The 26517-nt window shown below is 46.1% G+C and overlaps 1 protein-coding gene across 1 annotated transcript in view; it reads right to left on the bottom strand.

Moving 5' to 3' along the window:
* The window catches only part of PTH1R (parathyroid hormone 1 receptor), a 121296-nt gene that overhangs the window by 27592 nt on the left and 67187 nt on the right, over positions 1-26517 (bottom strand). The window contains exons 3-5 of the mRNA XM_005229553.3: positions 14809-14919; positions 13158-13276; positions 2106-2200 (exon numbers count right to left, since the gene is read on the bottom strand). Of these exons, the coding sequence (XP_005229610.1) occupies positions 2106-2200; positions 13158-13276; positions 14809-14919 (325 nt within the window). The remainder of the gene's footprint in view (positions 1-2105; positions 2201-13157; positions 13277-14808; positions 14920-26517) is intronic.

The following is a 26517-nucleotide window of genomic DNA, read 5'->3' as shown; positions in this document are numbered from 1 at the left end:
CCCTCTCACTGTTAAATCCATCCCTCCAACAAATCTGCCCTTCTCAGCATCAAATCTGCAGTTAAAGACTTCACATTTACCTGCACTTGGTGCAGAGGAAATGGACTACAAAAGCTGCAGGACTTGTGGCTGCTAGAAACTTTGCAGAGGTTCTTGTAAATCGCTAATCCTTGTGCCCACTCTAAATTTAGTAGCAACTATAGTAGTAACTATAGCGTGCTGGGCTGTTTTCTCTGTTTGCCGTTAGAGACACTATCCCTTGCTTGGTCATGCTGTGCAGTTTCTGGACTCCACCCCAGCAATGGCAGCAATGACCCCACAAATGCTGATTGTAAAGCGCTTTAAGATCCTTTTGAGGGAAAAGCTGGACAGTAAGAAGTGAACCCATTTCTATGAGGTGTGTATTAGAAACAGTGGTCATGCCTTTGGGGAGAAGAAGAAACTTAAGTGACTTTTTCGGGTCCCCTTCTGCCCTCTATAGCTCTGCTGGCTGGCTAGCCAAGAGCATGGATTTATGGATGGATTTATACTCTCTTAAATCCCCAGCTCCAATAATGGGAATAAAAAACAAAAGCTGTGTTTTTTTCTCCTTTGGAGGATATTGTGACAGTAATACCAGTTGTTTCCTGTTGTATTATGACACAAATTAGGCCGAGTGGAACTGCTAAAGTGTAAATGAAGATGGGCTTTGGTGCCTGCATTTGAAATGTAGTCAGTGAATCTCTGGATTATGCGTTATCGGGAATAAAATCTGGCTTGGTCCCTGCTGCTGCTTTGACCCCTGGGACAAAGATGCTGTAGCACAGCTGCCCACGTAGTCTGGGCTGTTACTGAAGTGCTCTGACCGCATGGATGAAGAGAGAGTCTCTTAAAACCAGGACTGCTCTTGCATACATGGATATTACATATTTTATCAACCTTGCCAGTGTCCAGTGGGAAATGAAACAGGAGGGAAAGGGTTGAGGGGACAGCGGGGTGGTGGCAGGGATGTGTTCTGGGACTATATCATGTGAAGTGCCTCCCGGAGGGGTCTGCAGTCCCCTTTGGCTTGTGTGTGTCATGGATTTGGGCGCTGGGATGCTCTGCTGTCCAAGCAAATGCACCTGACCTTTGCTCACTGCAGAGAGGTCTGAGCGCTTTTAGAGCCAAAGGCCACACATTTTATTCCCAGTGGCATGTGTCGGGGGCTTAGCTCGAGTCTGCACAGTGGGAGCTGCTGAGTCCCTCTGCAGACACCACGTGGCTGTTTGCTGCATGGAGAATTTCCCTTCACAGCTGTTGTCTGGGCCCTGCCGTTTGCTAGAAGGAGATAGCTGGTCCTGCCAGGCACTGAAGGGAAGCAGACCTGGTGCTCGGGGCTCAGCACACTGCTCTGTCTGCAGCTCACCAGGTATGGTTCCCAAAGGACAAACTCCGAGCTGTGACCGACAGCTTTCATCCCTCCCATCCCACGGTCTCGGTGACAGCAAGAAGATGCAACAGCCAGGTCTGAGGAGTGGATGGCACAGGTTCAAAGTGCTATTTAGGGGTCTACATCGTTGGCAGGTGTGGTGGAAAGGGAGGGTAGGCAATCAGAGTTAGGAGGGCGAGCAGTCAGGTTTGGATCCCTAGGTACAGCAGCAGCTTGGGCAGGTTGGAGGGGTCAGCTGGGCACTTTTACATGGCTGGAGTCCCCTTGAACTGTTCTATCCTTCATGAATATTTGGGTTTAGAGTGGAATTTCCTTTAAGAAACCTTAGCTGTCTAAATATCACCCATCTAAATCTAAGCCAGTCATCTGAAGGGGTAATAGATAGGGACAGGAAAACCCTAGATAGTCTTCCAAGGGAGACAAACCTCTTCCTGGAGATGCTTTTCTTCCCGTTTGCTGCAATTAGGGTCTGGAAAACTCCACTGCAAGCAAGCGGAAGAAGTTCAAACATCCCACCCCCCACCCCCCACCCCAAAAAGTTTGACCTAAGTGGCACTAACACAGCCCAAAGCACAGATGCAACCTCTTGTGGCTTGCTGAAGAAGCACATGCCACCCCAGTTTTATCCTTCAGGAAAGCCCGAGGCTTTTCCAGTCTAGTGTCAACTCACTTAGGTAGAAACAGAGCCGCCTACCTGAAGTATCCCAGGATAAGGACAGCAACTGTGAGGGATCCCAGAGAGATGGAGTATCCAACAGTATAAATCAAATAGAGGCGATCAAAGACCTCCTGCAGTACAAATGATGGAAAAAATAGCGTCACATTAGAACGCATCCTACTGCATCGTAACACAACCGTGGTAGCAGCACAGAGATTCAGGCTATCATACCTTCTGGGGGTGCACCCTGCTGGGGGTGGGGGGGCTTTGGCAATCACACTTGTTCTCATCTCTCTTACAGAAGAGCAGCTTGGAAAGTGGTATTCATCTTTCCTAATGACTGGAGGGGGGGGAGTTTTGCAGCATTTTTATCCCAAAGGAACCCAAAGCGCTTTACAAACTCTCAGCCAAATCCAGAGATCACTTGGCAGCTTTTGCTTGAACAAAATGCCTACTGACCTGGGATTTTTGCTTGGAACTGTAAAATTTAGCTATAAGGCTATGCCATACCATTGCTGAATGACTGATGTCAAGGCTGGTGGAATGTCAACCCACCACAGAAAACATGGGGAGGATATACTTTGGCTGCGGGATATGAGAAAACATCACCTGCATTTATCTTTCTTTTTTAAAATCAAAAGTAGCCTATGACTGGTTATCCACTCCAGATACTTTAGCTCGCCAAAGTCCCATTGGGAAAGGTCCTGTCACAGGAGAGCTCATAGCAATTAATTCTGTAGTAGGTTTTAGTTCTCTTAACCATCTGTATTTTAGAGCTGGGCTTAGAAACACCTTTTCCCCCCCCCCCCCCCCATTAAATATTGAGATGTTTTTCTTCATCCAGTGCTGGGGGCATGCAGTTTAGCTCTGAGATTACTGAATGCCTGCCTGGAAAGGGTTAAAATGCCTGCCACCATCCTAGATGGTACTGCCTTTCATCGTCTGAAATCAGAAATAAACCCTGAAGAAATCAACCCATTCAGCATCTTTCTCCTCGCTCCCTCCTCTCCCGTCTCCCGCCTTTCCCTCACCCCACCCGCTGGGTTGCAATAACATTAGTAACGCTGGGCTCTGAATGACAGCTCTGATTTTGATTTGAGGCTAGAAACGCTGTCCTGGAATGCAAAACCTCAGCCCTATTACATCAGAATCCCCAGATATGTGAATGTTTCTTTGCGGTTTCCATTGGCAGAGTGGTGCGCTTGCCAATATTAATCTAGCGTGTGTGTATGTGCGTATTTATATATATCTCCCTATATATCTGTGGAGACAGCAGGCACTAAAAAGCAAATGTGAGCAGATTCGAGACTTTTTTTTTTTGGGGGGGGGGGAAGAAATCTCCTTCCTTTCAAAGCCTGGAGCCCTTTTCCCATTACGGAGCTGGAATCCTCTTTGAACTGGAAAACATTTGCCTCCATGGTGAAAATAATAATAATAAAAAAAAATTAAAAAAAAATCCTACTGCAAAAATCCTACTCCACGTTAAGGGTTCTTGGTAACTGGGCAGTTGCGAGGCGTTACTATGCCCAGCTGAACAAAAGCGTCCCTGAGCCCCATTCAGAAATTTAACCGGAAAGATCCACGTTCCCGTCAGACAACGCCACCGTTGTAGCAGCGATGGCCTTGGGAAGAGCCTGATGATTGGCTGGCAGGACGTTTTTGGAGGCTGTGGTTAATTCCTCTGATTAACCACAGGGCCTCTTTTTGAAAGGATGTTGAGTCAGAACTGCCAAGACATACACATGCATGCATGCGTGCACGCTGGTGTGCTGCCTTGCAGACATAGGTGCCACAAATCTTACCAGGGCCACAATGGACAGCCTTCAGGAAAGGTGATTTTTTGGATGGGGTGCTTAGATCCTTGGGGAAAGCCTCAGGAGCAAAAACGTTGAGGTTCTCCAAAAGGCTGCACAGGGCAGCCCTTGGGAGGGCAGCTCATGCTTGTTAGTTCCCAGGAGGGTTCTTTAAAGGCAATTCCAGCTCTCACTCATCTCCTAGCACAAGGGAGGTCCCAGCTTGGTGGAAACCACAATGCTGAATCAGGAAAGGTCCTCCAGGTAACAAACCACTGAGTCATCTGCCAGCTGAAACAACCACCTCCATCGTCTGACAACCCTCTTTTTGGAGCTGAGACGGGTCGGAGTTTATATAATTCACAGGAGACCACAAAGGTCACACATGGCCAAGCCATGGGCACAACCTGGACCTCCATAGTCTCAGGACAGTGCACTACTCACTAGACAATCCTGCTGCAGCAGGAACTCTACATAACAACCCTTATAAATCCACCCTGAAGACAGACTAACCATCGCTGGTCATCCCCTGAGCTGCTGGAGGAGGCAACACAACCTGCAAAGATCTGGCCTTGCCACACCATGGCACACTGGTATAAAAAGTGTGATACTTTAACCAGTGTCATTTAATTTGATGCCTTTACTGCTTCAACTGTTGACATGTGCACTGAAAAAAAGCTAAAGGAAAACCAGAAGGACAAAACAGCAATGTCTGTGATTCCAGGGGCTGGCATTAGCAACAAAATACAGTAAGTCACAATATAATACCAAGATGAGGGATCATCAGTTTCAAAACTGGTGTCCTTGAAAGTTGCCCTCTGCCCACTCCATCCCATGCCCTGCTGGGATGAGAAAATGATGGAGAAGGTTTGGGATGGATCTGATCCCCCCCTTCTTCCCACCTCTTACAGATTTCTTGTGCCTCTTGCATCTGCCATCTCCCTAAGGAGTACTAACGTGTTCCCTTAGCCCTTGCCAACGGCCTGCAAAAGAATGCTCTGAAGATGTTCCCTGCACGTGGCTGAGGCAGTTGTAGTTGCTCTTGGACAGTGCTGGCCAGGATGAGGCCACCTGATATGGCTGAGCTGTTTTGGGGTTGGTGAAATGACCTCCCATCAAGTGATGCACCAGGCATCCTCTCTAGGTCATGCTCCGTGGTGCTCTCAGGCACTGCACGGCCTCAGGGCACTTCCTTTCCCTCATCCTTTCTGGTCACCCACGGCAAAGCTCCACCAAACCACAGCCATCCAGCATGTGCAGCCAGGTGAAACGATCTGTCCCCAGCCAGCTAGTGCACCTGATCCTGCCCTCCCACCTCGCTCCAGCCATAACTCAGGCTGACAACAGACCGAACCACAAACAGCGTAAGTACTATTTCAGATGTATTGCATGCTGCACCTGTAACAAGATCTCCCTTTCCCCCTCCCTCTTGGTTTGCTGGGAGACTTCCTCTCTGCTCCCCTCTGCATCTCAGCTTTCCACCAGCCTGACCTCAGGGTAGAAAATTCACGGCAGCCTGGTGGCTTTGGGAGAACAGGAAACCAAACCAGCGCTAGAGATGGCTTCTGCATGAACTCAGAGAGTGGATGGAAAAAACAAAATAAACAAAACCTAGCCACCATGGGCATCTATGGGCTGGATGTGCCCCCCTCCCATGAGGGTCCCTGCATTCCCTGCTCCCTGTGGTTTGGACGTCTTCCAGGTGTGTGACCCTCAGAGCACTTGGCTGCTACATTTTCATACTGTGCTCAGGGCTTAACCCGACTCCTAATTTGTCCACTTCCACCAGTGGGGAGATAATTTGCATTGATCTGAATCCAGAGGAAATCTGCTTTCCTCTGCAGGACAGCACAGGGCTGCAGCAGAGCACCAGGCGGGGGGTCTGAGGCCCCATCCAAGGTGAAACCATGGCTGTGCTTTTACTCCTGCATTGCAGCAGGCTGTAGGACACTGTACAAAGAGTATTTCTGCTCCTTCAAATTCTAATATGGGTACATGGAGTCTGCCATACTGGACATGGTCCTCTGATTTAGATGTCTGTGGTGTGGGTAGCTTCATCAGAGCTGGCCACCTGAGGTCCCAGCAGCAGTAAGAAAGGGGTGCAACTCATCTGTTTTAATCACGGGGTGGTGATGAACCAGCCATCAGCTGCATTGACTGGGTGTCACAAGAGTGACACAAGGGTCCAGGGTCACTAGCTCAAACAGACGCGTTTACATTTATATAGCAAGTCCCATTCTTGTCCCACATAAGAGGTCTTGCAACTTTTAGGACCCAGCTCAGTTGTCCTTCCATGTGTATCATGCTATTTTAGACACCCAAATGTCCTGTCTGGCTCCAAGCTGCTCTTACAGAAGGGCATGAGTTCCCTGTAGGTCCCATGTTGGATCTGTAATTCCCATGCACTTGTCTCATATACCCAAGGACATCTCATTTAACTCTGGGCATAAACATAACCTGTGTTTTAGCACCTGGATGAAACCTTCAGGGCTTTGGCATTCATGTGTCCTGTTTCCTTCCACTGCCACAGGGTGGATGTGGGTGACTGAGGCATGATGACTGGTGGCAAATGCCATTCTCAGTATCATTGCACTGTGCCCTGCATCCAGCTTTCTCCTTTCATCCTTTTTCTTTCCCCTTCTGCGAGACAATACTAAGACTCTGCAACATTTAGGTTGTGAAGCTGAAATGGATCCAGCAGCCTTTGGAGGGGCTGGCAGGCTATGCTGAAGGGTGGGATTAGCAGTATATGAGGATGGAAGCGTACATAAGGGCTTTCCAGATCAAGTATCAGCAAGGTTTCTCAAAGCTGCTGATTCAGATGTTGCTAATGACATGTTTGAAATTAGCAGGGGAAGCAGCAAACTTCTGTGAATGATACACAATGCCAGAAAGCCTCTGTCACTAGCTGTAGTCACTGCTTTTTGGTCTTTTTTTTTTACAATTAAAAAAAAACCCAAAAACTTAATGGCAGGGAGAAGGGATATTTTTCAAAAGGCACAAAGCACTCACTGATTTCCTAAGCCCAGGGGAAAACACTGAATGTTGAAAATGACTTTTTGCTGCAGAATTCTGTTCCCCTCATCTATAGAGGTTCCAGGCACTTCAGATCCTCACCATCTGGATGGCAACTGGGGTTGGCTCTCAGACCAAGACACCCCAATTGAGATATGTAAATGTGTGTCTTCGTGTGTGTTGAGTGTCTGTGTTCACATGATAGCCAAAAAGAGAGATCTTCAGACTCAGTTGGCTACACAAACGCATTAAGTGCTGTGTGAGATGCCTGAAAGTACCCGTGTGGACCCCAGATGCTGTCCCAGGAGACCATGGGTCTCACAGATACCTGCCAGCCTTGTGCTAATATTGTAGGTAGTTAATGCATCTCCAGTGGTGCCGGGTGCCTGAGTGTAGGCAAATAAATTGGACACCTTAACTGCAGTCAGCAAAGCTGGAGAGTTGTTCAGCTCTATAGAACAGTCTAACAAAAAAAAAGGAAAACAAAAAGGGTGGGAATACACCCATGTCTCAGAAACCAGCTGAACTTTTTGGGTGTCCATAGCTGTTTTCATGAAAGGTAGCACTTTTCCATGCCATGCCCAGTTTACCTGCAGTGTTCATAGCCACAGGACATCCAAAAGGCCACAGAAAAAATGTTCCTTGAATCTGCTGCTCACATTAACAGAAGGAAGTTCTCCAAATCCTGTGCTACAACCACATGCTGAGACTGCCCCACAGCTGTGGGCTCTTGGGAGGCTACAAGTAAGGATGAGATCACCCTTGCCTTGCCAGCCTTCCTAAACTGTCCTTAAGCACCCACTATGGGCCAGCAAGGGTTAAATATGGAGTACAAGGGGACTATGCGCTGTGTTGTGAGAACCCTTGTGCTTTCAGGTGAAGTGCTACTACGCTGCTGTTATAAACCATCAGACTTTCCCAACAGACTTTAGGCATAAACCGCTATCAGCAGCACCACACTAAAAGGTGCTATAGCATGTGCAGGAACCCACTAACCTATAGACTAACCTATAGGCATGACGGACTGTATGTCAGGGTTGCCTGCAAGAATGAAGAACACATCTAAATGATGCAAATTTTTTTATTCCTACAAGTACTTTAAAACATCTGCCCATCTTCCATGGTGCAAACGCATGATGCTTTGATGGCATTTCATCTGTATAACATTGTATATGCTGTGTAAACATGTTTTGTGCCATCAGTTAGAAGTTACACAAAGTTTTTCCCTTTTAAAAGGACCTCAGAGAGCTCCCAGAACAAAGGCCAAGCACAGAAGATCTTTGGTTTGAACAAGGGAGTTTAGATAAAGCAGCCCTGCAACATGCTGGCCTTTCCCATTGTGTTTGGTGTGTGATGGATCCTTGAGGCCTCTCTGATTTCCCTAGAAGCAGTAAAACCACCATGATATAAACAAGCAGTAGCGGATGAAGGCAGGATTGGCAGGCTGAGGTTGATCTTAGGACGGTCCATCTCACTAGGCTGGTGGTTTCCAAGCTGAGCTAACCTCCCAAGTTGCTGGCTTATATTCCCCTTCCCCATGATTTCAGTCGATGTTGATCACATTTACCCTGAAGCTCATCCTTGAAAACAGGATGGGTTTGACCTGATTTAAGAAAAAGATGTGTTTGGCATTAGGGTTGTTTTTGGGGAGATGGGAATGAAGGAAATTTCTGCTTATTGAACAAAACATGCCATTACTCCTGCCAGTGTCTGAAGAGGTGACCAGAAATATGCCCATGCTGAAGGTGCTGCTGTTGGCTGGCTGTGCAGATGGGAAGGGGTCCATAGTCAAAGCACTATTATAGTTTTTGGAAAGATTGCCTAAAAAGCTGCCTACTAATGCCAGAGGCACATCAGGACTTGCCATGTGTGCCGTATTTTATTTAAAGATTGAGGAGCTCCAAGAATACAGATCTCCCTCACCGCTGTTTTTAAGGGCACCTAAGAAAGCTGTAAGGAGAATGGCCAACCTGGGCCAGACCAAGAGTCCTTTGAGTTCTGCTCCCTGTCTCCAACATGCCCAAGAACAGAGGCTTAGGGAAGTGTGTAAGAACAAAACAAATACAGAATAAATAAGTAAATATATATATATATATAAAAATATATATAAAACTGCATCTATCATGTAGTGGTGATGCAGCAGTGCTGCATGCCCACTCCCGATGCTCAGCAGCTTGGGGTTCAGTGATGAGAAACACGCGGCAGACAAATAAACAGCTGGTGTTTAACCACACCGCCTTCCTCAGAATGAACACCAGCCAACCCCTTCCCCCTCCTTTCCTTGTCCTAATGCCTCTTTTTAAACACCGGATGGAAAATAGACCGCGTGGAGCTGCCTGGTCAGGGTGCTGGGGTGGGAAGCCACAGATCTCGCAGCTTCTCTGTTCAGAGGCAGGGATGCCTTCTGAAGATCCAGGGTGCAACTGGGATGATGGATGCCCATGCATGCCTCCTGGGGAAGGAGTGGGACAACAGGATTTTCCACCATCTCTGCTGCATTGGTGAAGGGTTTTCTTAAAAGCAGAATATGAGAGAATATATACAGACTGTGGTGCAGCAGTGGCTTTCAGCACTGCCTGAAGGCACGAAGAAAACTGTCTTATCTTCCCATGACACGCTGCTAAGACATCTTTCCACAAAACTTCCTCCTGCCCCTTGCTAAACAGTTGTTTTCTACTGACCACGTCTGAGACACGGTTGTTCATGGCAAGACTAACGCTATCTGCAAGGTATTTGGGGAAACATGCTCCAATAGCCAGCTGCAGCCTACCTGCTCCCCTGGCTAAGGAGAGGGCATCAATCTTCAGGGCTGTCAATCTCCAGCGTCTTTCAGCAGTGCTAATTTCCCCTTAGAAAACAGCCCAAGAGCAATCGCTCACTGGGCAGTTACGAGCTGTTAATTCTCCCGGCTCTGATGGCTTTAGCATACTTTGCTAATTTCAGAAAGCGGTTTCCATGCTGCTCTGTGTGAAATAATCCTATTTATATGGTTCAGGAAAAGGTAGCGAAAGTCACAAACTTTCTCTGGGGCCCTCTGTTTGCTGCTTTGGTCAATCATAATTATCCCGTGGTGGCTAAAATCAGAAAACTATACACCTAAACAAACATACATGGACATATATGTGTATGCACGCATGGACATGGGTATTTATTTAGGTGTGTGTCTCTGTATATATAGCTATAGGCCTATTTCTAGAGATAGCAATGCAGCTATCTATATATAGATAGATATATATAGCCACAGACAGACATTTTTTTCCTAATGCATAGTTTCTTAAAAGTTCCTCTGGTTCGATCTGCTCAGATGCTGTCCTACTTGGAGTCAGCCCACGATCTCCTTTCAAAATGTTGGTTAAATGCAGCTGTTACTGGTGACGCAAAGATGCTGTTCCCCAGGGGGGGGAACAATAATAGAAAACAATCTCTCTCTAAAGACGACTGTCTATCTTGCCAAATTCCCTGATTCTGACATCTCTTGACATATTTACTTCAAGAAAAAAACCAAAGGAAGGCTTATTAATACCAATACTTCAGAGCCACGCTTGAGTGTGAAAGACAAGAGGGCTTCCTCACTCCCTGAAAGTCAGCACTGAACTGAGAAAAAAAAAAGGTCATTCCTTTCCTCTTTCATTTCCAGAGTGCTTTTTGTACCAGAAGGCCCAGGAGACCTGCACTGAATGTATATGCATTGCTTCACTTGTCACTAAAATGCAGCTACCTCTATGGTAAAACGGGGCAACTACATGGCAGCATGAGCATCCCTGTGAGCTGAGCCCAGGACACGACTGAGGAAAGCAACCTCTTGCAAATACAAGGTTAATTATATTAATAATAATAATGGTGATAAATAAATGAATAAATGAAATAGATGCTGTGGAAAAGCATTTGTTAATCACAATACAATTCCAAAGCTGGGGGAAACTTCCATTTTTTCTAATGTTCTTTGCACTGGGTGGGCATCACTTAGGCTATACCGTGTTGTCCATTTAATCTAATGATGATGATGGTCTAATTTGTTTTACTATTAAATATCATTAGATTTGCCTCTGTGTAGCTAGAAGAGAAAGCTCATGGCAAAAGGTGGCTGAGCCTTGTGTACAGAACGAGGATGATAATATTGAGAGGGTTTATTGAAACAGCTCACAAAGGGAGAGGTTATGAGGAACAGTAATTTTCCAAGCAAGAGCAGAGGCTTGGAATAAAAATGAAGTCTTCTGCATTGTGACACCTCAGTTAATGTCCCTTTGTTAGGAAGCACAGCCCAAGTCCCCTGTCTGTGCCGTGACCACCTCCATGCTTAGGGGACACAGACAAAGACAAGATACACGAAACACAGGAGAACAGGCTTTGCTTTCAGCCCCTTTCACCAGCCTGGGGGTGGAACATCTCTATTTCTTCCTTGTGCTGGTAACAGATGGACATCTGTTCTCTTCTTTGTACCCTTTCTTCTCTTCTTTGTACCCTTTCCCTACTGATTGACTATGACCAAGTCCTAGCTGCCAGCACGGGAGGTTTGAAGGAAAGGACCTCCTTTCCTTAGGGGAAATACAGGAGACTTGCTCAGCTGAAGTAGGCTGCAGCAGGTGACTCCCCACCTCAGCACAGGGTGGAGACAGGTGGGACAGGGGAGACAATGACTTCAGAGAGGTCAAGAAGTTGTGCAACTCACTAAAGCTCTCAAGATTTACTTGAGAGTAAATCACTGCTCTGGTTTACTCAAGATGAGTATATCATTGTGAATAAATGACGCTCCATGACTCCAACACCTACTCCAGAAACTTCCCATGAACCTCTGGGGCTAAAATAGCTCTTTCCACTGTATGGACTGGGAAAAGATGAGTCCCACCAAACTTTTTCTAAAAGTAAGCATCATCCAGCACCAAGACAACATGCTTTGCTATGAAGTAGCTGGAGCTGTACATCGTGTATACTATTTTGTCTGTTCCTTGACTGTATGATATAATGCATTCAGATGCTCAAATAACATCTTTCCTCACTAAACAACTTCATTCATATGTTGCTTCACCATTGAGAGAAAAAAAACCCAAACCCAAAACAAAACAAAAAAATTGTGCTGTGGTTGGATTTAAAATTAAGAACATTCTCCCAAAGGGACTGTGTATCATCCTCAAGCCTGCTCCCCACCGTGAAGCTTGTGGTTAGATCTTTATCTCGAACTGTCTGAAAATAACCTTTGCTGCAAATGATCAGTCCCTAACGCTATACCCCCTATCCAAGGAGGACATCTTCCAAGTGCCACTGAGAAACCAGAGGTTTCTGCTAAATTCTTTGCAAATTACAGAAACAGAGCAGCAACCGCGCGTGGGTGGAAATGTCTTTCTCTGCGAAACAAGAAGGTCACATCCTCTCAGGTGACTCTGCTGACAGCATTGCTGTCACGTTAGGATGGAATTGCTTCTCTGATGCACTTGGCTTGGGAGACACCAGAAACGCTACAGAGCTCCAGCTGGGCTCAGACCCAGACAGAGAAGTAGGGAATTCCTGCCAGCTACTATTTTGACAGTCACCTGAATTCATATAAAAAAAAGGCCATAGATCTGATGTATTGATAAGACTTTTTTTTTTCCTTTCTTTTCTTTTTCCCAGGAGCATACCAATGTGCTGTGAATCCCTCTTCTAACTTTGGACTGCTGTCCCTGTTTCAAAATTGTAACTACACCAGAACTAGTTCAAGGTCTGTTCTTACATGTTAATTTGCTTCAGCGAAGGACACTGCCCGCCCCCCCCACCCCATCTCCAAGGAACAGACCACATAAAATCTCTGATGCTTAATTTATACCTCTCAAGCAAGAGATTCTCTGTTAATCAGCTACAGAAGTAGCGTTGCTACTGGTTTGATTCACACATCTTTTAGCTCTGTGTTTGTACAACCCCTAGCACGGAGAAGTGCATAAACATTGGAGTTATTGGTCACTGTGGTAGCAAAACTATTGCCTGGTGGGGAAGAGAGAATCTCAGTGGCATGGAACAACCTCCCACCAATTCTTTGTGTCGCTCAGCCCATTTCAGTTTTCCCCCAAGATCTCTTTACAAATGGGATCATGGCAGCTGGAGGAACCGTTTCTGGCTTTGAGGACAATTTCAAATTCAAGTAATTCCCCATCAAAACAAAAATGTGGCTTTGGCAAGCTTGGACATAGTTTCCAAGAGGAGGCGGCAAACTAGAGCTCATCAAGGGTTTTACATGAGACAGTGCTCCTTAGGTTAGCCCTGGATGAGGCCAGCACTTCATGCTTCATGCACAAATGCAACTGCCTACCCTTTCCCTCGTTTCGTTGGTGAGGAACTTGGCACATTCACTGTAGTTTGCCCAGGTGCGGTTGTTGCCTGGGACCAGCTCCCAGCTCCCGTTCAGGTCACACCGACGATAAGCATGGCCTGTGGGAGAGAAACGAGAGACAGAGTAAATGGGACTAGACCTGGCAGAACAGGAGAAACTTCTTCCAAGGGTGGATCCAATCAACCCAGCTGCCTCCTGCCTGCTCTGAAGCTCAGCTGCAAGAACAGTTTCCATCTGCTTAACAACTTTATCAGTTTTCTAATTGAGAAACACCAGAGAGCTTATAACAAGTTGCCCTTAGTTTAGGTTAAGATGTTGGGTCTACAAGCCAAGGAGACAAGCTTTGAAAAATTCCAGACAGAACCATCCTCACAGTTACAGGTCTCTCTGTGAAAATAAATAGTGATCTATATTATACTACTCTTATGATGCTCTTCAGTGCATCTCAAGGTAGATTTTTCTATCGCTACCCTCTTCATGGTGACGGAGCAAGAGAGGGCAAGGTTTCATTTTGAGATTCAACCAGCAGATGAAAACATCCATGTTCAGATGCCTGTGGGAGGCACCATTGCATGAGCTGTGTGTAAGAAGTCCCATTACAGATGACAGGGATGAGACCAGTCAACAGATCTACCTGTCCTGGGACTCCAGAGGGAGAACTTTGAGAGACCTCTGAATCTAAGGGTCTTCATCTGACTCCCACCCTAGCTGACTTAACCAGTGGACATCAGTGAGGTGGGCAATCTGTGCCATGTTGGGTTATGGAGTAAAAAGGGATGGATTGCCTGTTCCTCCTGGTCTCTAATGTGACGTGCATGTGCAGGGGTCTCTGCAAGAGGGCATCAGCTGGGGGTTAAGCTGGCTCAACTCACAGTCCCTTACAGAGAAGTCCGGATAGGCTATGTGCAACCAGGGTGCACTGGAATATCATTACTTGTGTTCTGCAAACAGCATCAGTGCTCTGCTGAGAACACACAGTCTTAATTCTCTATTTTTTCAGTCTTTGGGTGTACAGCTTTGCCTGAGAGAAGAGAATGCTTTAGCTTTGAAAACACACTGAGGAGCGAGTGTACTTCAATTGCCTCTAAAAACATGCACAGACTTCGCGGCACCACAAGCAAGCCAAGAAATGTACTGCCTGAGGGAAAGGGAGATAGGGAGGAATTCACAAGTGCTGGTTACCAGCTCTGTTCTCAGATACCCACTGTAGGGGTCTGGGCAGAGATCGAGGCTAGAATTAACAAACTCGTGAAGTGAGGAATATGAATTGGAAGAATATCTTGTGGGTTTCTATTGCTACACAGTTTGTGGCTTCAAACAATTACAGGTTGGTAACGCTGCAGGACTGCCCAGCTGTAAGCAGGTAATCAGTCCGTATTTTGCCCCATTACAGTCTGAGTGGGGCAGGTGGGAAATCTGTCATTTTTTCAGTTAAAACAGAGCTTTTCTTTCAGCATAGAAGAACAAAAAGGCTGTTTGTTTGCTTCCTTTTCCCTGGCTTTACTGCTGCTTGGAAGGGAGTCACTGTGTGACAAAAAAGGGATGTTAAAGAGGATTTCTAATTTCTGACTCACAGAACTCCTCTTGCTGCATCTTACCAGGCTCTGCTGACACAGAGGACAACACCTACCTTTGTGATTGAAGTCATAGATGTACTCAGGACATGGCATAGCCACCACTTTGCCTGGCACACCCTCAGGCCAGCAGACAATGCCATCCCACTCAGGAAGACAAAAGCCATCTGTGGAAGAGACACAAAGACGAAGAGAAGTCACTGAACCTGCAGAGGAGACACCGATGCCCCACTGTTCAGAGAGGGCTCTCCATGAAAAAGCCAACAACACTGTCACACAACATTTGAGAAAGCTTTCAGGCACCATCACAATTTTCTTCTAAGTGTTTAGTTCCTGAAGGTGCCACTTCTCCCAAGTTTTGTTTCAGAAGAATGTGTCAGATGCAGGAGGAGAGCTGGGCGCTCCCTGAGAGGGGTCAGTGCTTCTGGAAAGTTGCTCTCCCTTGTGGGCTGGGAGAAATGAAAATGGGGCAGGAAAGCAGAGTGGAGAACAGGAGGACCTGAGCCCTCAGGACTCTGTAGGCTGAGGCTGACGGGCAACCTGGAGATGCCCAAGGGAGCTTGGCTGGGTATAACCCTGACAGGGCAGCACAGATTTGAGCCTAGGCTACCAAGGAGAGAGCTTGTGCTGTGGCTACGTCATTGTGAGGCTCAGAGTTACCAGTTCAGGCTTCCCTGCAAGATACTCATGCCCACAGAGTAGACTTGCTGTGATTTAATGCCCACGAACCATTAATTCAAATTCAGCTGCAATTTTAACTCATTATACATCAGCCAGTCCTATGCTATACTGTGATGCTTTGCTGCTTTTTTTTTTTGGTGGAATTTCAGTGCGCTTTTAAGTAACACTGAGAACTGGTGAGAATCTTTAGAGATATATCTGTGGCAATGTTTCTAACTGTAAATAGAGAATATTTCATTATCTTGCTTTGTAAGGAGTAAAATGATGGCATTTCTCTTTCCTAAATATTTGCATCCTTTCCCATTTGACATCCTTTTCGCCTATGACTTCACTGGTCCCAGCTTCCCATTTCCCTGTGATTTGATCTGGAGCCATGCCCCTGCTAATTGCCGGGGCACGCACACCGACTGACCAGTCACCTGCTGCCAAGCACCATGTATATAATGGTTGAGTTTTCCTAGCTTTCCTCAGCACTTACTATTTTTGATTTCTGCCCTTCGCTCAGTCACAGGTTTTCAGAAAACGAGCAGAAAGAGAATGGGCAGGTGGAGGAGTCACATGAGCCCGTCGCCTTGGGAATGCAAATATCCGGGGAACAGTTTATTTCTGTTATACCACTTTGCTAGGCTCACTGCTACTTCCCAACCTTTTTGAGAAGGGAGTGGTGGGGTAGTTGTTACAGAATTTTTCTTTAAATCACCTCTGTTCTCCCTTTCTGTTCATTGAAGAAAGCTAAAATAGCCTTGAAGGAGAAATCCTGCCTCCCCCATACACAGAGCTCCCACTTCCCTTGGTTATTTATCAGCAGATAGCTCTGGCTTCTGTGCTTAACTTAAGGAAAACCAGAGATGCAAACCAAGAAAGAAGTCCTTTCCCACATTTTATGCCTGCCTTTTGCCCCTAAACTTTCTTCAGAAAACTAGTAAGTATATAAGTATATATTTAAAGTTCTTTAATTGTCATTTTGCAACTCTCCAGAACTGGAGAAGTAATTAAGCAGGTCTTCTATTGACCCGTAATTATGAGAAGCTTTGGTTCTCTCTTTGCAAATGAAGGTACCAGCCGATCATTCAAGGGCTCCAGCATCATGTCCTACATGAGCATGTAGGCTAAGAGGGTCATCAAGCAGCTCTGCAGCCTGCACGGTTTGCCACCGGGCTCTGAGGCAGCCGAGGTACCAGTGATGGAGGCAGACTGCCCTGGGAGATGGGCTGCCCACCCTCCTGGCAGTCTCACCTTCCTCATCATCTGTTCGTTAAGTCTGTGGGGGACAAAGTCAGAATTTATCCATACTTAGAAAGGGCTGAGGAATCCTCCAGGCTTCTTATAAGCTCTGGGAACTGACCTCATTATCAACACTACGTTAAAAAGAGGGAAGTCAAACCCTGTTCCCCAACACTTACATCCTCTCAGTTTATCAGCCACCCATTTCTGCAGCTTTTGATCCATAAGCTCCCAGTCCTACGTGGGAGCAAGCTCTCATTCAGACATGGATGTTCAACATGGGCTGCATTTCCCATCCCTGGGGAAGGACTGTGCGCCCAGACCTAACCTGATGCTTACCTACGCCTTTGAGTTGGGCTGTGTTAATCGGTTAAAATCCAGCTGCAGTAGAGTATTTGAAGTGAAAAGGAAAAATGAGTGAATCTGTCCCACTTCACCTTCAGAGCAGTGTCTGCCCACCATACCGATGGCAGCCCGTGTTTATTAACAGCATATAAAGTGTCTGACAGAGAGGACTTACATGTGAATCGAAATAAAACAGAACAGCCTGCTCTTATCTGCAAAAGAGCTCCACTAGCAAAGAAATGGTAAACACGGCCAAGATGTCAGCATGTTTCATTAGTATCAAAGCTAGTTCCTTAGCAATCTTTCAACCAAACAAGAATTGAACCTTTAGAATGAATGTACTTTCACAAGATTAAATAAGAACCCAGGATTGCTTTAAAGACCTGGGATTGCCTTAAGGGCTGGGATGGTGCCCTCCAGGGTCAGAGCTCACAGTGATCAATTCAGTTTGCTGGTATTTAAGGACATGAAAAACAACAGGAAAAGTCATCCCCTAACAGCTGATTTCTTATCTTTAATTCAGTGCTGATGAAAAGGACCAGACTAATCCCTGCCTATCTCCTGAAACACTAACTGGGAGTGAGGGCAGAGGAACTAGAGTTCCTCAGCATCAATGTGACGAAGAGGAGGAGGAAGTTTATTGCATTTTTCTCTGCTTCCAGTCACATTAGAGGAAGAATAATACTACTTTTCTTATTCATGAACACAGGGAAAGCCCTTCCCTTTGGCTCATTATGTTGCAGGATTACTTACACTGTGAAAAACAGTTTATTTATTTTTCAGTTCTCTGAAACCACAACAAAGGATCAAAAGAAAATGGGAGGGGAAAAAAAAGTCCCCCACAAAATTTGGATTAGGACAAAATGTTATTGTCTCTGAGGTTTCTTTCCAGACAAAAAAGTAAATAAAGATTTCATTTAGTCGTCAAAGTGGTCTTAAAATAAAACCAATTCTTTTTACAAAATAAATAAATTTGGGTAAGCTTTGGGTAAGCTGTGAAGAAACAACATTGGGGAGGAAAAATGTCCAAATGTCAATGCTGGGAGAAAAACCTTCCACTTTTCTAAGAGCTTCAGAATGACTTGCAAAGGTCATCCTTCACTTGTAAGTAGTTTCATTTAGTATCATGCTGCAATATTTGTCCAGAAAATATTAATGTGGAAATGTATCTGGTGGGTACACCCTCATGCTGTAAACACACACAGACACACATTTGCAATGGGCTCATTCAAAAGGGAACTGACGGTTTCTGGATAACAGGTTATGCAATTAGTTCTTTTGGGGTATTTTGATCCCCACAATCCTCCCAAAAAGCAGAGGGTTGAAGGCTCTACGCAGGAAACAGTGGAAACCAGTGTCGGGACACCTCTGGACTGCTGCTTTATCATGTGGACAATTTTTGGAGCCATCAGCTGCCCCAGAAATTAGAAAAGATAAGATCATCTTTGCTGCCTCTCATTGCATCTGAAATCTTTCCATGCCTCTGTGCATTGACCTGTAGAATTGATTCATTAAAGCTGTTAAGGATCTGTTGGGACTCGATCTTCAGAAAGCATCTGAGTCCCCAAGAAAAGACACAAATGAATCCGTCATAGTTATCATGGACCCTTACAACACAGAGAAACCTCTTTAACCTCCTCCCCACCTCTACAGCATCCCCTGTCTCTGCCCTCTCAATGCTTGGAAAACCCATTTCATCCAAATCTCAGTCATCCTTTCCCCCCTGCCAGTTTTGTGGTGGCTGATGATCAGCAGAGGGAAGGGCAGGTGACCATTGGCAGCTGTCACCTGGCTGGCTGGGCAACCAGCTGGCACGAGCACAGCTTACAGTTAGGCACAGCATGGCTGTTCCTTGCCAGTCCAGGTAGCCGTGGGGGCAAGCGGAGGGGAGCTGGTTTGGGAAGAGGACTGCAGTTATTAGTTTGTGGTAGGGGAAGGCTGGGCGGGGAACACCCGCATGTTGAGCCAGGTGCCTCTGGACCTCCTGGTTTCAGAACAAATGGAGAAGTTCCTACATTGACTGAAACTCTTGGAAAACATTTTTCAAATGGAAATATTGACTGACGTCAGGACCAGCCACACTTTGTGACTGTTGGATCCACATTCCTGGGTTTTAATGCAGCCAAAAGCTGTTTCTCCACTCTGTGTCCCAGAGAAGAGCCTCACCATCCTTCTCTCACTCCTATCTTTGGTACCTCCATTCCTTCCATCTAAGAAGGCAAACCACTGGCCTTCTGATAGGACAGGGGTGAATGGTTTTAAACTAAAAGAGAGGAGATTCAGGTTAGTTGTAAGGGTGAAATTTTTTTACTGGGAAGGTGGTGAGACACAGGCACAGGTTGCCCAGGGTGGTGGTAGATGCCCCATCCCTGGAAATGTTCAAGGCCAGATTGGATGGGGCTCTGAGCAGCCTGATTGAGTTGTTGTCCCCCTTCATTGCAGGGGGGTTGCACTATACAACCTTTAAAAGTCCCTTCCAACCAAAACTACTCTGATTCCCCACATTCCTTCCTTTCTCGCTCACTCCACCCGCCGTATCCTCTGGTCTGCACAGCCATGTGGCACCTCTGCCATTAATTTCACCAGCTTGAGACCACCGATGTGATACCCAGGACCAAATACTGCACCTTCTGCCTCCAACTCTCTCCTATTTTACTCACTGTAGAGGTCACTTAACAGAACAGCTGAGCTGATGATAAAATGGGGAGGGAAAATACCATATATTCCATTGGTATTGTGCTGGAATCCAAACAAGACTTTGCTTCTTGTTTGTTTTCCCAAATATTTCCTCTAAACGTTTTTTTTCTTGGTTTATAAAAATATTAACAGTACTAACAACTTGGCTTCTCTCTGTTGTTTTCCTTTTCTCCTGGTCACTTCTCAAAAAAGAGATCCACACTGAATTACAAGAAGAAATCTGAAAAATGGTGAGGAGTTTCAGGAAATCAATAAAAAATCCACAAGCTGACAATTTTTCTGATGGCTATATTTTAAAATAAAAAATAAAATCCATTTTTTCAACCCTTTTTAGAAGCTGTCATTAGAAAAAAAAAATCTACCACCCGTAAGTAGTGTGCTTTTGACATGCTAAAAATAAGCCAGTCTCTCCTGAGACACTGTTAACAATATTTAGAAGCAGAGATAATCAGAAAGGATCCAGTTTGTTCTAAATGCTGATTGAAAAGCTCTTGAAAAATTTCTTTTTTTGGTGAAAAATAGTTTGAGAGTTCAAATATGCTGTTTGGATTAGTACAGGTGGGTAGGTTTGGGACATGAAGCCGCATCTTCCAAGTGAATGGGGAATGCAAACCATCTATTTCCTTGGAAGGAACAGGATCCACTGAAGATGTAAGTCAAAAGGAATTCATAAACTTTTAAGAAAACAAGTAAATCTCATACATATCCCACATGCAAAGTGTTCTGGGTGTGTATCGGTCGTTCAGGCAGTGCTGAATGGAGGATACCACTTCTCTCTCAGGCATGTACGTATGGGGGTGAAGCTGCTCCAGATTCAGAGCTGTAGGTAGCTCTCATGGATGGAGACAGGGAAGGTGGGAATTGCACTGGAGCTTCTCATGTTTACAGGACATGGCCAACCACTGTAGTCCTATAGACATTAGTCCTGCAGGACATGAGTAGCTGAAAGTAAGGCAAGACCTTTTTCTTCTCCAGAGACTCTGCAGGTGCCTCATCTTGGTGAATCCCTTTCTGTCTCCCTAGTTTGATAGGACTTCAGGGAGACAGGCCACAGTACCTGTGGAGAAAGTGCAGACCAGTGGCCACCACACTCCCTGACTACAAACCTAACACGGGCAGGGAAGTGAGGTTGGCAAAAGCCACCTGCTGAGGCAGGAACTGAAGCTTTGTCTTCTAAGACTCCTTGTGCTTCTTCATCCCATAGTAGTTTGCCAGAAGAGGCTTCACAGGTCCTGAGATGTCCTTGCTGCTGGTCAAACAAGATAACCGCTCTAAGGAAAAGCTCCTAAGTCCCTTTGTTGAAAAGGAACAGAAAGAAAAAAAGAAAGCAATAGGGAAGGACTGGGAGGGTGGGAAGATTTCATTTGTGGCCCCAGAGGAGAATGAAATGCTTGGTCTGCTTAATCCAAGAAGAGAGAAGGAGAAGAAAGATTTTTCCCCTGTTGGCAAGCAGTATGAATGGAGATGAGCTACAAAAATGGAAAATGATGCAAAGAAACCTCAGGGGTAAACTGTCAGTGAAGAAAGCTTATAATATAAATTAAGAGATAGCTTCTACTCTTTAGATGCATCATGTTGGGGATGAGGTCAGTAATTCCATTGTCCCTGAGTGATTTTAAGATAGTATTATTAGAGCAAATAGAGGCTGTGACATTATGGGGCTAGGAGGAGGGCATCATGTCACTCACAGCTTCCTCTGCATGTAACACCAAGCTCTGTGGCCATCCTTGTGCTGGGACAGGTCGGTGCATCTTCATCCTACTTCAGTACCCTGTATGCTGCTGTCTCATATCAGCAGAGTCGCTTGGGCTTCCCAAACACATCTCAGATTTCCAGCTGGCCTGGCTCCCTACCTCCACTCCAGGTCTCAGGAACCACCTTACTTATGCTGGAGGCAATCACTTTCAAGGACAAGAGAAATTTTGAAACATTCCAGATTACTCCTTCCCTCCTTGCTAGGTACAGAGATGCCAACACAGCTCCTGTATGTACTGGTGCTCTCATCTCTTGGTCTTGAGGTGCCCAGCTCATCACTTCCTCAAGCCAAGCCAAGCCAAGCCAAGCCACAGCAACAGCTCAGACCCTCTCTTTCCACTGCTACATCCCTGCACCAGTAAGGGCCACCTCCTCTAGTTTCTCCGTGTATTCCCGACAAGGCTGTTTTGTACTTCTCAGCCCATCAATCCAGTTCACGCGAGTCCCCAGCTTCAGCTGAAGGCAGCCCCAAGGGTTCAGGCAACAAAGCCCTCCGTGCAGTACAGACCTCAGCCTGAGGGAAATGTGCTGGGAGAGATGATGCTGAACACTACTTTCACCCACTGCCTTCCCAGGGCTGTGCTGGGGCAGGGACTTGGGTCACCAGCAGAGAGTTCCTCCTCATCCAGCTCTGCAGAGGACGCACTACCACCACCATGAAATAAGCACTTTGAGAAGATGAAGTACGTGGAAACATGTCAGTTCACCATCTAACCAGAAGTTAATGACATGTTCCTCTAATATCAATCACAATAAGGCAGGTATATACCTGCCAGCTAGAAGTCAGAAAATCTGATTTACTTCTCTGCATCTGCATGCTGTTTTATCACAGATCATCTTTTCCCATCTTCTAAGGCTAGACTGCAAAATCCTCCAGGCAGGGCGTGTGTGTCGGTGCCTAAAGGTTACTGTTATAGTGTACCCATTCATCTCACCGTTGCTTGGATTGTCATGAATACTCCTTTACAGTAGTACTGTACTACAGAGTAGTTATAGTAGCACAGATCACTGTAGTTTTAGAACAGATGTGCCTTGCAGCTCTCCTTAGCCCTTGAGGGTTGAAATCTCAGGGCATGGCAATTAATAGTCATTATCACAAGCCAATATGGGATGCTCAGGATGGAGTGCACACACTCTTTGATGCCATTGCTGCAGGACTTGCCTTTTGCAGGCAGAAAGGCCAGTCACAGAGCACTTTGGGAAAGGGCTGTGTCACAGGCATCTCTCATGTTGTTCTTTGTTTCTGCTTGCCCACCTGAGCCTAGTCAGAAATCCCAGCACACTGCAGGTTGCTTCGGAGGAAGAGAGAGGAAGGGAAAGGCATATTTGGGCCATGCCTGCTCACTGCTTAGACTGTCTCCACAGGGTGCAATGAGGGCTATTCTCTCCTGCCTGCTACTTTTCCCTTGTCTCCTCTCTCCTTTCCTTCCCCCCAGTCTCAATCCCGATTTCTGTGCAAGTGGTACATGCATGTGGAGAACACATTAAAACCATCTGCAAGGGTGCTTGGCAGCTGGGTAAATGCAAACATGGTCTCGAGGTGTTTATCTAGGGGTATGGAATATAAATCTGCCCAACTTACTCTGGCACTGTGCAAGGCACCAGGGAAACCACATTTGGAATACGGTGTGCAATTGTGGTCACTCTATTACGGGAAGGACATTTGGTGGATTGGAAACAGGCAGGGAGGAGCAACCGAAAAAACGACCCAGCATTTTGGGACAGGGGAGGGAGAAAGGGAGACTTGGAGGGCCAGTGCCTCTGTACAGGGGTGTTTGGCGTTGTGGATGAGTTTCAAGCTCAGTTGTTACAGCATGTGTGTATGAATGCTTGCATATGCATATGTGTAGATCTATAGGTGGGTATGCCTGTAGGAAGGGCTGCATATTGTTGACCTGCATTGTGCAATACAGGGGGAGCATGTGTCTGTTTTGGGGAAAGATGCTCTGCACGCATCCAAGTGTGTTTGCATGCGTAGCTGGGGGACACAGGGCTGCAGTGTCTCTCAACGGAGTCGTGCGCAGTGTGTCCTGTGCCAGTGCATGCATCTCTAAACATCTGTGTGTGTTTATGGGTACCATGGGATGGCCAGCATGAAGGGAGGGTGAGGAGAGGGGGTGGATGGATGTAGGTTCTACCTGTTACTACTCAGAGACCCTTGCTGGTCTGCACAGTGGCGTTTAGTGGGCAAAACACCCCTTGCGTGCTCAGCCCTGGAGGAACTGGACTTTGGAAGGGAAAGATGCGTGGGCCAGGGACTGTTTCAAGTCATAATGTGTCTTCACTCACCTCAAGGCAGAATGGGGAAGTCCCAAGGTTATGACTGCTACCAGATACTAGCTAGCACGACACAGCTCCAGAGAGCTGCCTACCCTGACATCACTAGCCCATTTCACATGCTTCTTGTCCACTCACTGAGTTCACAACATGGAAGAAGAAATATCACCTTCAGTCACCCATCCAATAAGACCTGACCTGCCACTACTGGCCTGGCTCAGCCCAGGCATCCTTCTTTCCTCATTTGAGTACATCTAGTCCTTCCAAACCTCTCCAGATCTCCCTCTGAGAGGGTATAGTGTTGGTCATATCAATCACTACAGTGAGCACAGAAATAAGGTTCATAATTAGTATTTCAGTTTAGACATCCTATGTACTGTTTTTCACCCTTTCTCCATGTTACTTTAAATATCTAACACATGGACCATTTACACCTCCCAGAACTCCTGAGACCTATCCCTCCTGTGCATTTCCAGACCCATACAGCTGCTCAGCACACACTTCTCAACAGGGTTGGAAGCCTTTGGCCCATAACTTTTGCAGGTAGGGGCCAGCCGTTGGTATTTCCTATCTCTTGCTAGCTCTAATTCAGGCACAACTAGTGAGTAGCCATCTGTGAACTGCTGCAAGCCCTCGCTGGTCATCACAATCTGCTGACCTGAATGGCAGCTGTGGTAGATGGCTTGGGCGGGAGATGATGTCTCTTTGTAGGGTTTCAGTGCTCTCTAGACGCATACCAGAACCGCAGATGCAATGAGAAACCCCAGGCTTGACCAAGACTCACTGATTGCATCTATACTAGTCAATACAACAGACCATAGCCCATTTTCAGGCCCTTCAGGTCCAGCATGGCTCATATCCATGATCTGAACTCCCCCTCATGCACGCCCCAGAACAGCATTGTCTGTGGTGCCATCTTGAAAGTTCCCCTGGTCCATACTGGTCCCCAGATGATGTGCACTTATGCACCCAGACCAAAACTGTACTGGGAGCATGCTAACACGGGACAGTTTGCATGTTTGCAAGACAGTATTTAAGCCAATGTTCTGTCCCTGCATCACTGAGTCACAAGGACTGAACACAGAAGTAAGGAGAAGAGAGAAAGGGCAGGAGAAGATACGAATTATTGATGTGGTTAGGGCAAGTCCTGAGTGCCTTGGATGCCTTTGTCTCCCTTAACATCTAAGGCACTTGAGGCTACTCTCAGCCGCTGAGGAGACCCTGGCGGGCTGGATGACCAGGAGATGATGCCTGAGCCTCTGGAGAGAAAAGCAGGAGCAGATCCTGGGCTTGGGTATAGGTCCTTCAGGGACAATGGAGCCGTAAACTTGGATGCAGAACCCACACAGCTTAGGTAAATATACACAGCTTCTCAGCTAAAAATAACCTGCTTCCCTAGCAAATAGGTTTATTTATTAAAAAAACAAGTCATTTTGAGGCAAGCTGCAACACCTAGGACTCTGAGAAAGGATTGCTGATGGCCTTTGTTAATAACAGGTTTGTATAAAAAAAAAACCCCTCCCTTCCCCCACAAAATGTCCCATCTCCTTTTCCAAACCAGGGAAAGACAGGCCTTTAATTCATGGATAAAAAAAAATATATTTTAAAAAAAAGTCAGGTCTGATGGCTTACGGCTGGGAATTTCACTTCATCCCCTTCCAGGTTTAACTTCCAGGTGGGCATCAGGCTGCCCACCATGGCTGAAATGTAATATTTGTGTATGTAGAAGAGAAATTTTAGGGTTTCCTGTTCTTTCCAAAAGGCTTTCATCTAAAGACTAAATTTAAAGAAAAAAAGGGGAGGAAAAAAAAAAAAAAAAAGAGAAAAGAAGAAAGGAAGCCAAATGCTTGTGGGGACAGGTTTCTGGGTTGGTAGCTTTTTTTTGTTTTAATATTATGAGTCTCCATCCCTCAGTACCTTAGCCAAAAGTGGTAGATGATGCACGTATCTTGAGACAGGGCCGTGTGGGAGCACACCGGACTGGCTCAGCCCTGTCTCCCCATGTCACCCCATGGATCAGAGTCCGCAGCAGGTCCTCAGGCTCCGAGAGATGCCTGGAAGGTGATCAGGGGACAGAGGACACTGTCTATGTGGTCTGTCCTAGGAGGGCTGGAGGAAGCTCACCCTACACTAGCTAGCATAAAAACTAAACCTTAACATTTTTAGAGGGAGAGAAGTGAATTTGTAGCTTTTATACATGAACAGCTGTTCATTGTTGCTGAAGAAAGTTCAGAGTTTTATCAATTTTTTTACCTTTCAGTTTGCTAGGGCTTTCCTTTGGACTATCAACCCTGCTAGCAATCACATACATAACAGCCATGCTTTCCCACTCTCCAGAAATGCTTGGCATGTCCATTGCTCACCATGATGCTCCTTAGTCCCCAGTTCAACTTCTGCAATGCAGCTTAGTCATATCTAATTAAAATTGCATCTGGTTTATTTCAACTGAACAAGAAATTGCTGAACCATGGTAGCAGATAACACATTTGAATACTCCACTTGACAGCTCATTGCCTGATCTTTCAGGGCATGGGGCAGGAATCAGATGAATGTTGAAACTAGAGGCAGGCAGTGAACATCCCTCCCAGCCTCTGGAAATCTCCTTGCAATAAACATCTCCTTCCAGTCTCTACAAGATGGGTGGACACCACTGCTCTCCATACTCCCATTAACTCTTTCCTTTTTTTCCACAACATGCAGTTCAGGTTTTAGGCCTCCTGTGCTGCTTTTTATGGCCACTTTCAGCAGCTGGAGCTATGTTAAGATCAGCCCTTTGGCACAAGGAT

This window comes from Falco peregrinus, chromosome 5 (assembly GCF_023634155.1).
Source record: "Falco peregrinus isolate bFalPer1 chromosome 5, bFalPer1.pri, whole genome shotgun sequence".
Lineage (NCBI taxonomy): Eukaryota > Metazoa > Chordata > Aves > Falconiformes > Falconidae > Falco > Falco peregrinus.
This window is presented reverse-complemented; position numbering and strand designations above follow the sequence as displayed.